This window comes from Hemitrygon akajei, chromosome 11 (assembly GCF_048418815.1).
Source record: "Hemitrygon akajei chromosome 11, sHemAka1.3, whole genome shotgun sequence".
Lineage (NCBI taxonomy): Eukaryota > Metazoa > Chordata > Chondrichthyes > Myliobatiformes > Dasyatidae > Hemitrygon > Hemitrygon akajei.
This window is the reverse complement of record NC_133134.1, coordinates 163,458,205-163,474,576: the sequence shown is the minus strand read 5'-3', so window position 1 is coordinate 163,474,576 and position 16,372 is coordinate 163,458,205. Positions and strand designations below refer to the sequence as shown.

At 42.4% G+C, this 16,372-nt stretch overlaps 1 protein-coding gene across 1 annotated transcript in view; it reads right to left on the bottom strand.

The window, feature by feature from the left end:
• Positions 1-16,372, bottom strand: part of tbc1d20 (TBC1 domain family, member 20) — a 63,867-nt gene that overhangs the window by 32,956 nt on the left and 14,539 nt on the right. The window contains exons 3-4 of the mRNA XM_073062140.1: positions 11,287-11,367; positions 3,778-3,964 (exon numbers count right to left, since the gene is read on the bottom strand). Coding sequence (XP_072918241.1) covers positions 3,778-3,964; positions 11,287-11,367 — 268 coding nt within the window. The remainder of the gene's footprint in view (positions 1-3,777; positions 3,965-11,286; positions 11,368-16,372) is intronic.

The window sequence follows — 16,372 nt, the reverse complement described above, 5'->3', positions numbered from 1 at the left end:
GAGGTGGTGTTTTCTACCAAGGCAAGTCAGGGTGGATTAATCCACAGGCCTGACAAGGTGTTTCCTCAGACCCTATAGGAGGTAAGTGCAGAAATTGCCAGGATCCCAGAGATATTTTAAGCATCCTTAGTGACAGGTGAGGTGCCGGAGGATTAGAGGACAAACAATGTTGTTCTGCTGTTTAAGAAAGGCCCTATACATAACCCAGGAAATTATACGATGGTGAATCTGACATCAACAGTGGGAAAGTTATTGGGAGGTATTCTAAGGGACTGGATATTTATTGTGATAGACATGGACTGATTAAGATTAGTCAGCATAGATTCTTAAAGAGTTTATGGAAGTTACTAGGAAAGTGGATGAAGGCAAGGCAGTGGATGTTGTCTACACGGACTTTAGCATGGCATTTGACTAGGTCCCAAATGGGAGGTTGGTCAAGAAGGTTCAGTTGCTCAGCATTAAAGATAAGGCAGTAAATTAGACTACACATTGACTTTGTGCAAGAAGCCAGAGTGTGGTAGTAGATGGTTGCCTCTCTGTCTGGAGTGCTACAGGGATTGGTGCTGGGTATGTTGTTGTTTGACATCTAAAATCAATGATCTGGATAAATATGTAATTAACTGGATCAGTAAATTTGCTGATGACTCCAAGATTGGGGGTGTAGTAGACAGCGAGGAAGGTTATCAAGGTTTTTAGAGGGCTCTGGATCAGCTGAATAACTGGCAGATGGAAATAAATGCCGACAAGTGCGAGGTATTGTACTTCGGTAGGACCAACCAGGATAGGTCTTATACAGTGAATGGTAGGGCACTGAGGAGTGTGGCAGAACAAAGGGATCTAGGAACAGAGGTCTATAATTTGTTGAAAGTAGAGTTATAAAGAAAGCTTTTGGCACATTAGCTTTCATAAATCAAAATACTGAGTACAGGAAATGGAATGTTATGTTGAAGTTGCATAAGATGCGACTGAGACCTAATTTGGAGTATTGTGTGTAGTTTTGGTCACCTACATATAGGAAAGATGTAAATAAGGTTGAAAGAATGCAGAGAAAATTTACAAGGATGTAACCGGTTCTAGAGACCTGAGTTATAAGGAAAGATTGAATAGGTTAGTACTTTATTCCTTAGAATGTAGAAGATAGAGGGGAGATTTGATAGAAGTATACACAATTATGAGGGGTATAGATAGGGTAAATGCAAGCAGGCTTTTTCCACTGAGGTTGGGTGGGACTATAACCAGAGGTCATGGGTATAGGGTGAAAGGTTTAAGGGGATATCTCTTCACTTAGAGGGCCGTAAGAGCGTGGATCAAGTTGCCAGCACAAGTGGTGCATACAAGCTCAATTTCAATGTTTAAGTGGTTTGGATAGTTACATGGATGGTAGGCTATGGTCCCTGTGCAGATTAATGGGAGGAGGCAGTTTAAATGGTTTCAGCATTGACTAGATGGGCCGAAGTGCCTATTCCTGTGCTGTACTTTTCTTTGACTCTATGATAGTCATTGAGGCAGGTCACCATACTCTTCTTGGAGACTGGTATAACTGAAGCCTGCTTGACGCAGGTGGGTTATCTCAGACTGTCGACTCAAAAGGTTAAAGATATCAATGAATAGTCCAGCCAGTTAATTAGCACAGGTGTTCAGTGCTCAGCCAGGTACCCATCTGGATCAGATGCATTCCATGGATGCACCCTCCTGAAGGATGTTCTCACATCAGCCTCAGAGACTGAAATCACAGGGTCATTGCAGTGGGAGTGTGTGAAGATTCCTCCATATTTTTGATGGTATCGAGCTTAACTGCGAGTGAAGCCCTATTGTCACACATCTCATTTGGTTTTCCTTTGTAGGAGGTAATAGCATTCAAGCCCTGCCACAGCTGTCGAGCATCCTACTGTGACTCAAGTTTGGTCTGGAATTGCTATTGTAGACTCCATGAATCCCAAGGTGTGAGATTCCTGCAACCATAACCAATGTTTTATTTTACTGTGAACCAAAGTAAGCTCATGTGCTCCCTGTAGCATACATTAAATTAAATGTACAGAATACAGCTGAACCATGAAACGCCACACTAATTAACTGCAGGAATTTTCATCGGGCAAATCATTTAATTACAAAGCCTGCAAATGTTTGTTACTCTTTCCTCTCTGGTGAATACATCATTTTATTTATTTCGACTGTTAGAACATTTCAGTCTACGGACAAGGGCCAGATTTAAGAGGACACAATTACAAGATATTTTTAAGTGGGCTGAATCTTGAAATTGAAGGAGAAAAATTTATTACATAATACAGATCTGCAAGATAAGTTGCATGCAGTTTGCTGATCTAATAAACTTTTCTATCGGTGAGTATTGCCTAGCAATACTGGATCATTACAGAACTGGCTAAACTCCTCACCAACTGGTCTATAGCAGTTAACCTTTTAAATAAGTGTTGCTTGTTAAAACATTCCCTCCACAACAATGCTCCCCAAGTTCAAAGTAAATTTATTATCAAAGTACGTACATGTCACCATATACCACCCTGAGATCTGTTTTCTTACAGGCATTTACAGTGGGCCAAAGAAATTCAATAGAATCAATGAAACACTACGCAAAAGGCTGACAAACAACCAACGTGCAAAAGAGGACAAATGGTGCAAATACAAAAAAAGCAAATAATAATAAACAAATAAATAATACTAAGAACACGAGCTGTAGTCTTTGAAAGTAAGTCCATAGATTTATTACTTACTATTTTTACAGTTTGTCTTCTTTTGGTTGTTTCTCAGTCTTTGTGTGTAGTTTTGCACTGATTCTATTGCATTTCTTTTTACCATAGTGAATGCCAGCAAGAAAATGAATCTCAAGGTAGCATATGGTGACATATATGTACTTTGATAATAAACTTACTTTGAACTTTGAAATCAATGCATTGGCAGAAGTGAAACACTGCTGCTCAAAAGATCAAGTTTAAATTAAGACAGCTTTAATAAGGTAACAAATTTTCATTTAAAAACTTGAGTTTGAATTGAAGAAAACAAGGGGGCAAGGAATGATGGGTAAATACAATTACCTGGCACCACTGGTTCTTTGGTGTGCTAAGCTAGTAGTTTTACTTGACTATTGGATCGTACTATTGATATCTACACTTTGGTTTACATGTTTTTGTACATGTAGCATAATAGAGAAACTGAGTCTGATAAGCTAAATGTGAGGTTAGTAGGAACCTGGAGAGTTTCAACTCCACGCCATAAGCCACACCCAGCTACACAATATACTCTCTGGTCTCCTGTGCTGGCCAAATAACTAGCCCATGTTACTGACTAATGGGTGAGACAGATGCCAAAAATATCGTGATTTCTGAATAATTACATGCCGGATTATAAGAGTTTAAATGTACAGATATAAAAATCTGTAAGCTCCATCTATAAACAAGCTGCCTGAATATATTTTAAGTTAGGCACGTAGTTAAGGGACCATGCACTGTCCTTTGGAGATGATTTCAAGATGAGCGATGTAAATCCAAAACTATCTTTCTTGCTATAGATAAAATATATATATAACAAGATATGGAAGAAATTCTGACCAATTGTAAAATTCCCAAATGAATGATTATGAAATCTAGAACAGAAATGAAAACTAGAATGGCAATGAAAGGATGGCAAACAAATAGTTGAAAGGAATGATCCCTGGGGCTGGAAGAAGCAAATTTTGCCCGACAGATTAACATGACCTTCTAAACTGAGTATGGCAAAGTGTAGAAACATTAACACAATTAAAAACAGTTATGTACCAAATACCTGAGGTGGTGTGTGGAAAGTTTCTCCACCAGGGCTGTTGCCATTCTCTCACCAACAACCAGAAGGAAGGTGACCACGATGTCATGGTAACCCTGGTAATAGTGAAGCTGAGGATTTTTCTTCAGTACCTCCAAGATGCTGTCAATCAACTCTTCTTGAAGCGCCTCACGCTCTGCATCTGGCATTCCTACAAATTATTGTTGATCAATAACAAATAAACAAATAAATATTTGCCAGGAAGTACAAAGTCTCATTATTTTTCCATGTTGACAACACGAATAAGTTGAGGCATTGATCGTGTGGATAGTCAGAGGCTTTTCCCAGGGATGAAATGACTATCACGAGAGAGCACAGTTTTAAGGTGCTTGTAAGTAGGTACAGAGGAGATGTCAGGGATAAGTTTTTTGTGCAGGGAGTGGTGAGCGTGTGGAATGGGCTGCCAGCGATGGTGGAGGCAGATATGATCGTGTCTTTTAAGAGACTCCTGGATAGGTACATAGAGCTTAGAAAAATAGAAGACTATGGGTAACCCTAGGTCATTTCTAAAGTTACTAAAGTTTCTAAAATTTTGACACAGCATTGTGGGCCGAAGGGCTTGTATTGTGCTGTAGTTTTTCTATGTTTCTAACAAGGACAGCTACCATACAAGTCCAGTAAAAAGTCAAAATAAGTTCAAAGTTTAACAACATTAATGGTGGCTTCAATCAGCATGAGGTTTAATAAGAGCTCAGGTACTTTCAGGACTTTTCAACAGGTTGCAATCATTGCAAGAGGTCATTCATTGTTGACGCAGCACAAAGTTTAAAAGGAGCGTGGGTACTTTTGAAGCTTTTTGGCAGACTGCAATTATAATGCTACATTGGGCACTCGGCAGTGCCCAATTTAAAAGAAGCGAGTTGTAAACGGACTGGCCAACGTGTGAGTGAAGAATGTTAGAATGGTCAGGCTTTGGCTCAACAGACATAGGTGAGAACAGGCTTGGGCTAGCACAGGCAGAAGTTGGTACATAACTAGTGAGCTGAAAATGAATCCAGAGTTAGTGGTATGTTCCTTCTGTGAGATGTGGGAACTCTGGGAGACCTCAAGGCTCCCTGATAACTAGATCTGCATGAAGTGCACAGAGCTGCAGCTCCTTAGAGCAGCTGGGAGCTGACTTACCCCACAGAGGCCAGGGCAGGATACTGACAAGACAAACCACACCCACACTTGAACCCTGGGCGACTTATATTCCCAGCCCCCAAGATGAACATCAGGTGCCTATGATTAAGCCCAACTGAAACAAGGGACAGCCGGAAGACCTGGAGTCCGGAGTCCAGAGAGTTTAAATGTACAGATATAAAAATCTGTAAGCTCCATGTATAAACAAGTGAAGCTGAGTGAAGTCATCCCCTTTGGTTCAGAAGCTTGATGGTTGAGGGGTAATAACTGTTCCTGAGCCTGCTAATACGAGTCCTGAGGCTCCCGTAGCTACCTCCCAATGGCAGCAACGAGAAGAGAGTATGGGTGATGGGGTTCCCTGATGATGGAAGCTGCTTTTGTGTGACAATGCTTTGTGTAGATGTGATCAATGGTGGGAAGGGCTTTACCCATGAGGGACTGGACCGTATCCACTACTTTTTCTAGGATTTTCCATTATTCAAGGGCATTGGTTTTTCCATGCTAGGCTGTGATGTAGCCAGTCAATATACTCTCCACCACACATCTATTGAAGTTTGTCAAAGTCTTAGATGTCATGCCGAATCTTCGCAAACTCCTAAGGAGGTAAAGGCGCTGTTGTGCTTTCTTCATAATTACACTTGTGTGCTGGGCCCAGGACAGTTCCTCTGAAATAATAACACTTAGGAATTTAATGTTGCTGACTCTCTCTACCTCTAATCCTCCAATGAGGACTGGCTCATGGACCTCTGGTTTCTTCCACCTGAAGTCAATAATCAGCTCCTTGATCTTGCTGACATTAAGAGTGAGATGTTGTTATGGCACCACTCAGCCAGATTTTCAGTCTCCCTCCTATATACTGATTTTGTCACATTTGGTTTGGCCTATGACAGTGGTGTGTGTCATCATCAAATTTGAATATGGCATTGCAGTTGTGTTTAGCCTCACAGTCGTGAGTGTAAAGTGAGTAGAGCAGGAGGCCAAGCCCACAGCCGTGTGGTGCACCTGTGCTAATGGAGATTATGGAGGAGATAATGTTACCAATCCACACTGACTGGGGTCTGCAACTGAGCCCAATGAGGATGCAATTGCCCAAGGAAGTATTGAGGCCATGATCTTGAAACTTATTGATCAGTTTTGAAGGGATGATAGTATTGAATGCTAAGCTGCAGCTGATAAAGAGTATCCCTTTTGAATGCATTATTACAGGAAAGATACGAGCATGGATAGAAGATTAGCTGATTAGCAGCAGAGAAAGAGTGGGCATAAAAGAGCCTTTTCTGGAATGGTTGTCAGTGATGAGGTGTGTGCTGCAGGGGTCTGTGTTGAGATAGTTTCTTTTAACATTATATGTCAGTAATTTGGTTAAAGGCATTGATAGCTTTGTGTCCAAATTTGCAGATGATACGAAGGTTGGTGGAGGGGCAAGTAGTGTTGAGCAGGGTGTCTGCAAAAGGACTTAGATCGAAAGAATGGGCAGAGAAGTGGCAGATGGAATATAGTGTAGGAAACTGAATGGTCATGCACTTTTGTAGAAGCAATAAAGGTATGGGCTATTTTCTAAATAGGGAAAAAATTCAAAAATTTAGCCAGACAGTAACGAATCCATGGAATTCATTACCACAGACAGCCATGGCGGCCAAGTCATTAAGTATATTTAAGTCAGAGGTTGATAGGTTCTTGATTAATCAAAAGTTATGGGGAGAAGGCAGGAGAATGGGGCTGCAAGGGATAATAAATCAGCCATGATATAGAATAGCAGAGCTGACTCAATGGGGCAAATGGCCTAATTATTCTCCTACGTTTTATTCTGATCTCTTCAGGTAAACTTTCACGTACACTCAGTGGCCACTTTATTACGTGCACCTATACTCCTGTTCGTTAATGTAAATATCTAGGCAGCCAATTATGTGACAGCAACTCGATGTATAAAAGCATGCAGACAAGGTCAAGAGGTTCAGTTATGGTTGAGACCATCAGAATGGAGAAGAAATGTAATCTAAGTGACTTTGACTGTGGAATGATTGTTTGTGCAAGACAGCATGGTTTGGTTATCTCAGAAACTGTTGATATTCCTGAGATTTTCACACACAATAGTCTTAAGAGTTTACTGGGAAAGTTGCAAAAAAGTGAAAAAATAACATCCAGTGAGTGGCAGTTCTGTAGGCAAATATGCCTTGTTAATGAGAGAGGTCATAGGAGAATGGCCAGACTGGTACAAGCTGACAAGAAGGCAACAGTATCTCAAATAACCACATGTTACAATAGTGGTGTGCAGAAGAGCATCTCTGAACACACATCACAATGGTTGAAGTGGATGGACTGCAGCAGCAAAAAGCCACATCAGGTTCCACTCCTATACCTAATAAAGTGGCTACGGAGAGTAAACCTTTGTTGTCAATGGTTAACCATTTCAATTACCTTGTAAACTATTTCATAATAAATACTTTTTAGTTTTAAGAATTCCAAAGAATTCATATCCCTGAGAGTGGTGCCGGGTAGTGATAACTAACAAATTAACAGCAATAATTAGCAAATTAACAATATTCTATCTGTAGTCATGCTACCAAATCACTCTTCTAAACCTTTTCACTCATGACAGGGTGGTGGGATGAGGTACAGTATAGTCAAGATAAGTGTGAGAATCAGTGGGTTTATTGGTAGATAATGTGCATCTGGAGATGGAGACAGAGAGAGATCAAGGAGAGAGAGGAGTCAGATTCTGCAAGTAAATTTGAGGGCAGGGTGTTAGTTGGAGACAAAGTTGATGAAATTCTTCACCTCACCATGGGTGCAGGAAACAGTACCAATGCAGTTGTCAATGTAGCAGAGAGAGAGTTGGGGAACATAACCGTTGTAGGCTTGTAACATGGTGCTTTACATGTAGCTAACAAAAAGGTAGGCATAGCTGGGGCCCATGTAAACACCAACAGCTACACCTTTGGTCTGGAGAAAGTGGTAAGTGTGGAAAGGAAAATGGCTGAGTGTAAGTACTAGTTCCAGCAGACAGACAAAGGTGGTGGTGGAGGGAAATGCCAAGGTCTTTTGTCCAGAAAGTGGAGAGCCTTAAAGGCCTTCCTGATGAGATGAAAGTGTACAAAGACTGAAAGTTAGGTGGTCAGGGCTAGCGAACTGAAAGTTATTAAAGTGATGGAGAACATGTGAAATGTCACAGATCTACATCAACGGGGATTGAACCAAGCAGGACAAAATGGAGTCAAGATATGAGGACATATATTCACTGTGGCAAGAGCAAGCAGAAATAATAGGCCTACCAGGACAGTTAAGTTTGTGAATCTTCAATCTTGAGGACAGACTTTCTAGTCTCACTGTAGCCTCTCATCCGAAAGGCAATACTACTCTGAAGTATTGGCAGAACTCGAGTCTCAGAAGTGGTTCTTGAACCCTGAACCTTGTGACTTAAAAAGGAAAACTGCTACTCACAAAGCCACAGTATTATATACTAGTGCTGAATGGGAACATTAAGTATTTTTTAAAAAGTAACACAATGTATGCTTTTCAGATTCTATTACCATATCCACAGGACCAGAATCTCTGCAGCAGATCAGGGCATGAACAACAAATTCTGCCAAACAAATCACAGATAATTGGGTACTTGTGACCAAAGATATTCTTTGTATCATCTAGGGCACAGCAGTATTTCTGGCAAAGTGGAGCAGAAGTGAGAGGAGAACCCATTATATATGCTGTTATGTAATCCCTTTCTAAAGGATAAAATTCTCTTTATTTTAAAAAAATGTTATATCACACAGATAGTATGTTATGTGTATTATGCAGTTAGGACAGGCATTCTCTCTGCTCCAAAACACTCATAAACATTGTATGAACATCATAGTGAGATTATCAGACAAACTGATTAGTTATCCACCTTGAAAGGGAAAAAAGAACAGGCTTCCCAACCTCAGCACATAGTGGTAACAGTAATAATAACCGATATCTGATAGGGTATACAATGAGCCACACATTACAATAAATGAACATTTCTGTTATTCACTCAAGGGATGTGGGCATCAAAGGCTGAGCCAGCATTTAATTCTCCACCCAAACGTCCTCAGAGGTGATGAGGACCATCTTAGACCATAAGACACAGGAGCTGAATTAGGCCATTCAGCCCATCGAGTCTGCTCTGCAATTCAATCATGGCCAATTTATTTTCTCTCTCAACCCTATTCACCAGCATCCTCCATGTCTCCTCTTCCACCATGGAAGATCCTTTAGTTTCTCCACTCCTCTTTGATTCTGAGAGGAAATGACAGGCCTCTTCCTGTCACAGGGTATCAGGCCACCATTCAGGACCAAGAACTAGAGGTTTCTTCACACAAGGGTGGCAGGACCTTGGAACACTCTCCCTCAAAAGGGTACTGAAGTTCTTCCTGAACTGCTGCACCCTTGACTTGTGGATATACCTACAACACTGTTAGGGAAGGAGTTCCAGAATTTTGACACAGTGACAGTGAAGGAACTGATAAATATTTCCAAGTCAGGATGGTGTGTTGGCTTGGAGGGCAACTTCAAGGTGGCAGAATTGCCCATGCTGCCTCGTCCTTCTGGCAGGTAGAGGTCAAAAGTTTTGAAGATGCAGTAAAAGGAGCAACCAGATAAAAGGTATCTGCAGTGCAACCTGAAAATGGTAGTGTTACAGTGCACTGGCGGTGCAGTAAGTGAAAGGATGTGGATGGGATGCCAATCAAGATGACTGCTCTGTCTTGTATAGAGCTGATCAGGTTTTGTTGAAGCTGCACCCATCCAAGCAAATGGAGAATATTCCATGTCATCCCTGACTTAAGACTATTGGATGATGGACAGGCTTTGGGGAGTTAGGAGGGGAATAACTCACTGTGGAATTCCTAGCCTCTGACATGCTCTTGTAACCACATTGTGTATATGGTTACTCAAGCTTTTGCTTAATAGCTACACAAGAAAATTAACAGTGGGGCATTCAGTGATGGTAATTCCATTAGAAGTCAGAGGGTGATATCTGGATGTGCGACTATTTATTTGCCCAGGCCTGGATATTGGCCAGATCCTGCTGCATTTGATTGTACACTGCATCAGTAATTGAATATTTGTGCCTGGTGCTGAAAATTGTGGAATCATCAGCGAACACCACTATTTCGGACTTCATTACAATTGAAGAAAGGTTATCCATACCAATGCTGTTGTGGGCAAATGCATCTGCAGCAGGCAGACTGGCAAGGATGAGATCAAGTAGGGTTTTCCCTCTATACTACATTGGTTGTTGCATCTGCAACTTAGCCTAGAACTCATTCAATTCAGCACATTAAAAATCCAAAGGGAAAGTTCTTATAACTTCTTCTGGCAGAAAGCATGAAAAGGGCTATGCCCTCTATTCTGAAGAAGTCAGCACCTTCATACAATTTTAAAAAATGATAAATGGGTTATACAAGGAAATCTGCAGATGCTGGAAATTCAAACAACACACACAAAATGCTGGTGGAACACAGCAGGCCAGGCAGCATCTACAAGGAGAAGCACTGTCGACGTTTCAGGCCAAGACCCTTCGTCAAGACTAAGTGAAAGGAAAGATAGTAAGAGATTTGAAAGTACTGGGGGGAGGGGGAAATGCAAAATGATAGGAGAAGACCGGAGGGGGTGGGATGAAGCTAAGAGCTGGAAAGGTGATTGGCGAAAGTGATAAAGAGCTGGAGAAGGAAAAGGATCATGGGACGGAAGGCCTCGGGAGAAAGAAAAGGGGGGGTGGGGGGAAGTACAGAGCTGGAGAAGGGAAATGATCATGGGACGGGAGGCCCATGATCCTTTCCCTTCTCCAGCTCTGTATCACTTTCGCCAATCACCTTTCCACCCCTCCGGTCTTCTATCATTTCGCATTTCCCCCTCCCCCCACTACTTTCAAATCTCTTACTATCTTTCCTTTCAGTTAGTCCTGACGAAGGGTCTCGGCCCGAAATGTCAACAGTGCTTCTCCTTATAGATGCTGCCTGGCCTGCTGTGTTCCACCACCATTTTGTGTGTGTTGTTTGATAAACGGGTTAGTGAGGTTTAGTAAGTTATGGGTACGTTATATTGGCACTGGAAGCATGGTGAAATTGTGGGCAGCCTCCAGCACACTCTTGGACTATGTTGGTATTCAACAACATTTCAATATACGCTTTGATGTACATGTGACCAATAAAGCTAATTTTGACCTTTAAGTGAAGAACTTGTGTAATCTTCAATCATTGGTTATGCTTGGTCTTTGTGAAAATTAAAATCTGTGCTTTATTATATGGCCAGAACCAAGGATCTTCATCAATGCATGTTCAGCAGTCTCCTTCTCCAGCAAAGCCTATATTTCACTTCAAGGTGACTTACCAGGTGGAAAGCGCCGTAATGATCGCTGCACATCCAGTCGCACCTGTTGATAGTCTTTGTTGTTCTCTCGGAGTTCTGGTCCTGTTGCAAAGTTCAAGTATTTATTAATGTTGTATAATTAACAGTCAGAGTTACAGTGCAATACTGCACAGATACAAGCCCTCTAAACCCAGCTGCTCCATGTACCTCTCCATGACACTATTGTACCAGCTTCAACCTCTTCCTCAGGCAGCTCATTCCATATACTCACCGCCCTCTACATGAAAATGTTGCTCCTTAGGTCCCCTTTAAATACTTCCCCTCTCATCCTACATCTGTGCTTCCATGGGGCAGCATGATAGAGTAGTGGTTAGCACAATCACTTTACAGCACCAGTAGTCACTGATTGGGTTTCGATTCCCAGTGTCGTTTGAAAGGAGTATGTACATTCTTCCCATGACTGTGTAGGTTTCCTCTGTGTGTTACATCTTTAATCTTCAGTTCTGATTTCCCCTACCCTGGTTAAAGGACTGTTACCATCCACCTTACGGTATTTTCTATGCCACATAGAGGTTCCAAACTACAGTTGCAATCTATACAGTACAAACATATACAAAATACAACATATTGAACACAAAACATTCACACCCCATTATTCAGACATCTTACATTTATTTTTATTCATTACTGACGCAAGTAATCCGACTTAAAAGTTAAAAAAATACTATCCAATAAAGTGCAAAACTAAGTTTGGAATTCTCATAATTCTCAGGTTTATCAGCTCAAAGACAAAGACATGCCTGACACAAGTGCAACACTGAGCCTAGAGAGTGCTGCAATGTTGGAGGGCTTTCCACTTGAATAAGATGCAAATCCAAGACTGTAACTCCCTCTCAAATAAATACCCATCACATTATTAATTACTGAAGAGCTTTCTTGTAAAATGACAGTATTAAAAAAAATCTATTGATAATTCATGTGTGATACTTTCAAATTTCCTACTACTGTTTTTATATACCATAACAAGTTTCAGAAATTGATCAACAGCAATAATTCGTGCACATTCTGAGACTGTGAAAACCTCTCATTAATTCAATTCTTCTCCTCAACCACAGCTGATCAAAAGTAGGATTCAGAGATCTCGGACAAAATCGGCCAAAGGGTAAACAGCACCACACAAAAAAAAATCCATAAAGAAAATCCATTACGGAAAAGTATAGGACTAATCGTGAAGTTAATATTATGGAGAAGGGCAGGATTGGTTCTTGGGTTAAGATTCTAAACTGAGAAAGCACTATCAAGTATAGGCAGTTAGGATCAAATGTGGCACTTGAGAAGTGTAAACAATACAAAAGAAAACTGGAGAGAAATTGGGAAGGCTAAAAGAAGATATGAGGTTGCTCTAGCAGACAAGGTAAAACAGAATCCCAATGGCTTCTCCAGCTACCTCAAGAGCAAAAGGACAAAATTTGTCTTCCTATAGATCAGTATGGGCATTCTATGCAGGAAGCCAAAAGAGATGGGGGAAGTTTGCAAATTAGTGTTTATGTGGGAGATAGACATGAAAATAAAGAATAATGATAAAAGGATGGCTTTGGTGAAATACGGCGATATTTTACAGGTGGCAAAATATAATTCTGGATTACGATAACTACAATCTGCAGCCGGTAATTTCCCTTTAGGAGTTGTGCTTTTGAACCATCTGAATGATCTGACATTTTTATGGTATCCTGAAGGATTCAATGAACTGGATCCTCAAGGATGCAGGTACATCTGCGGTGCCATTGCTGGAGTGGACTTCAGGCCAGATGGAAGTTGTATTTGTTTTGCGGCTGCCTGTAAGAAGATGAATCTCAAGGTTGCATATGGTATGTAAACACAAAGTATACTGCAGATGCTGTGGTAAAATCAAGACATACAAACAAGCTGGATGAACTCAGCAGGTCGGGCAGCATCCGTTGATCCCTGCAAGCATAAGTGCTACACCCATCCCTACACCTCCTCTCTTACCACCATTCAGGGCCTCAGTCCCTCCAGGTAAGGCAATACTTCACTTGTGAGTCTGTTGGGATAATCTATTGCATCCGGTGCTCCCAGTGTGGCCTCCTCTACATCGGCGAGACCCGACACAGATTGGGGGACCACTTCGTCGAGCACCTCCGCTCCGTCTGTCACAACAGACAGGATCTCCCGGTTGCCACCCACTTCAACTCTGCTTCATATTCCCATTCGGATATGTCCATACATGGCCTCCTCTACTGCCATGATGAGGCCAAACTCAGGTTGGAGAAGCAACACCTCATATACCGTCTGGGTAGTCTCCAGTTCTCCAACTTCCAGTAATTCCCTCCCTCTCCCTTCCACCATCCCACTTTCACTCTGCCTCCTCTTCTAGCTGCCTATCACCTCTCTCATGATTCTGCCTTCTTCTACTACCCATAGTGCTTTCCCCTTACATTCCTTCTTCACCTCTCCGGCCTATCCCCTCCCCGACCCCTTGATCTTTCCTCTGATTGGTTTTTCACCTGGCACCTTCCACCCTCCCCCCACCTTCTTTATAGGGCCCCTGCCCCCTCCTTCTTCAGTCCTGATGAAGGGTCTCAGCCCGAAATGTTGACTGTTCATTTCAACGGATGCTGCCCAACCTGCTGAGTTCATCCAGCTTGTTTGTACATCTGCATATGGTATGTACTGTTAACCTTGTATTCAGATTATGGAAGAGGATGTGCTTGATGTCTTGAGGTGAATTAGGGAAGGTAACTCCCAAGAGCCTGACAAGGTGTCTTCTTGGACCTAGAGGGAGGCTAGTACAGAATGTGCAGGGGCCTTGGCAGAGATACTTAAAACGTCCTTAGCCATGGGTAAATGCTTGAGGACTGGAGGATAGCTAATGTTGTTCCACTATTTAAGAAACACTCTAAAATTAAGCTGGGATATTACAGGCCAGTAAGTCAGATATTAGAGACAGTTTAAATAAATATATGAATAGACAGGGCCAGATTTGGGATAATAAAATGGCTTTCTGAGTGGCTTACCAAGAAGGCTAATGAAGGGAAGGTAGTGGACATAGTCTGCATGGAATTTGGCAAGACTTTTGACAAAGTCCCAGATAAGAGGCTAGTCCAGAAGATTAAGTCACTTGGCATTCGGGATGAACTTCTGGATTCAACACTGGCTGAGCAGAAGCCAGAGAATGGTCATAGATCCTCTCTGATTGGGACCTTGTGACTAGTGATGTAGTGCAGCGATCAGTGCTGGGTCCATTGTTATCATCTATACTAATGAATTAGATGATAATGTGGTAAAGTGGATCAGCAAATACACAGGTGACACCAAGATTGGGGGCACAGTGGAAAGTGATGAAGGTCATCAACATTTGAAAGTGATCTGAACCAGCTGTGAAAATGGGCTGAAAATTTTCAGATGGAATGCATTTATTTAAAGATACAGCACAGAACAGGTTCTTCTGGCTCACTGAGCTGTGCTGCCCAGCAACTCACTGATTTAACCCTAACCTAATCACAGGCCAATTTACTACCACCAATTAACCTACTTTGGACTAAGGGAGAAAACCAGAGCACCCTGGGGAAACCCACACATTCCCATGGGGAAGACGTAAATTCCTTACAGGGGATGTCAGGATCTGAACTCTAATGCCCTGAGCTGTAATAGCGCCACACTAACCGAACAGCTTCACTACCATGGCACCCACTTGTGAAATGTCATCCATTACATCAGTATTTGTGATGGTGTTCACACATCCTGCAGTTTGCAATAGTACCTCACCACCTTCTCTAACAGCTAGTTACCACCAAGACAACAAGAAATGGTCTGCAGAGACTATCGAGGCCTTGAAGGGCTGCTTTGAGATTATTGACTGGAATGTGCTTTGTGAACCATATGGGGAGCACATTAACGGACTTACTGATTGCATCACTGGCTGTATCAACTTGTGTGTGGACACTGTAACACCATCAAGGACTGTTTGCTGCTTCCCAATTAGCAAAACATGGCACTACTGATCTGAAGACTCTTCTCAATCACAAAAAGAGAACCTTCAGATCAGGAGACAGAGGAAATGAAACATGTGCAGAGGGAGCTAAAGGAGAATATCAAGGTGCTAAAGAGGAATACAGAAGAAAGGGGAGAGGCATGAAGAACATCACTGGTTTCATTCAGCCAGCTGTAGAGCCTTGGAATGTAGCTGTGAGAGGGTTAAACTAATTCTTCAATAGGGTTGACTATTGCCCTCCTGTTCATAACCCCCTCAGCACACCAGTCTACGTGCCAAGGCACCCAATGCTCCCTCAGCACCAACACCTCCCCCTCTCCCCCCTCCAATTCAGAATGTGGATGCACAACACAGGCTACCACTGTCCACACCCCCTCCTTCCCCTGCATCTAGCACCCACACCTCCACATACCAACTGCTATTGTCTCAATCTTCACCTCCCCCAGCCCCCATCTTCCACCAACTCCCAAGTCATCATGGACTCACCTTCACTACAGAGCAGGTGAGAAGGGCTCTGGGGAAACTCAGACATGGCAAAGCATCGGGATCAGGTGGTGTGAACCACAAGGTCCTGAAGGAATGTGCTGAGCAGCTGTGTGGAGTTCTCCAGCGCATTTTCAATCTGAGTCTCAGCCTGGAAAGGGTCCCGACTGTGTGGAAAACATCACGTGTGGTCCCAGTCCCCAAGAAGGGCCAACCAAAAGACTTGAATGGCCCTGATCTCACACATCATGAAAGAGGCTGGTCCTGGCTCACCTCCAACCCCTGTTCAGATCAGCCCGTGATCCCCTGCACTTTGCTTACCAGGACCACATTAGAGTCGACAATGCTATCATCTAGCTGCTAAGCAGAGCCTACTCCCATTTGGATAAGCAGGGCAGCACTGTGACCATCATGTTTTTTTGAATTCTCAAGTGCCTTCAACACCATACAGCTCTGATTGCTGGGGGTAAAGCTCTGTTCAATGCAGGTTGACACTTCCATTGTATCTTGGGTAATGGACTAGCTGACTGGCAGACCACAGTATGTGTGGCTTCAGAGCTGTGTGTTAGTCATGGCTATAAGCAGCACTGGGGCCCCACAAGGGTCTGTATT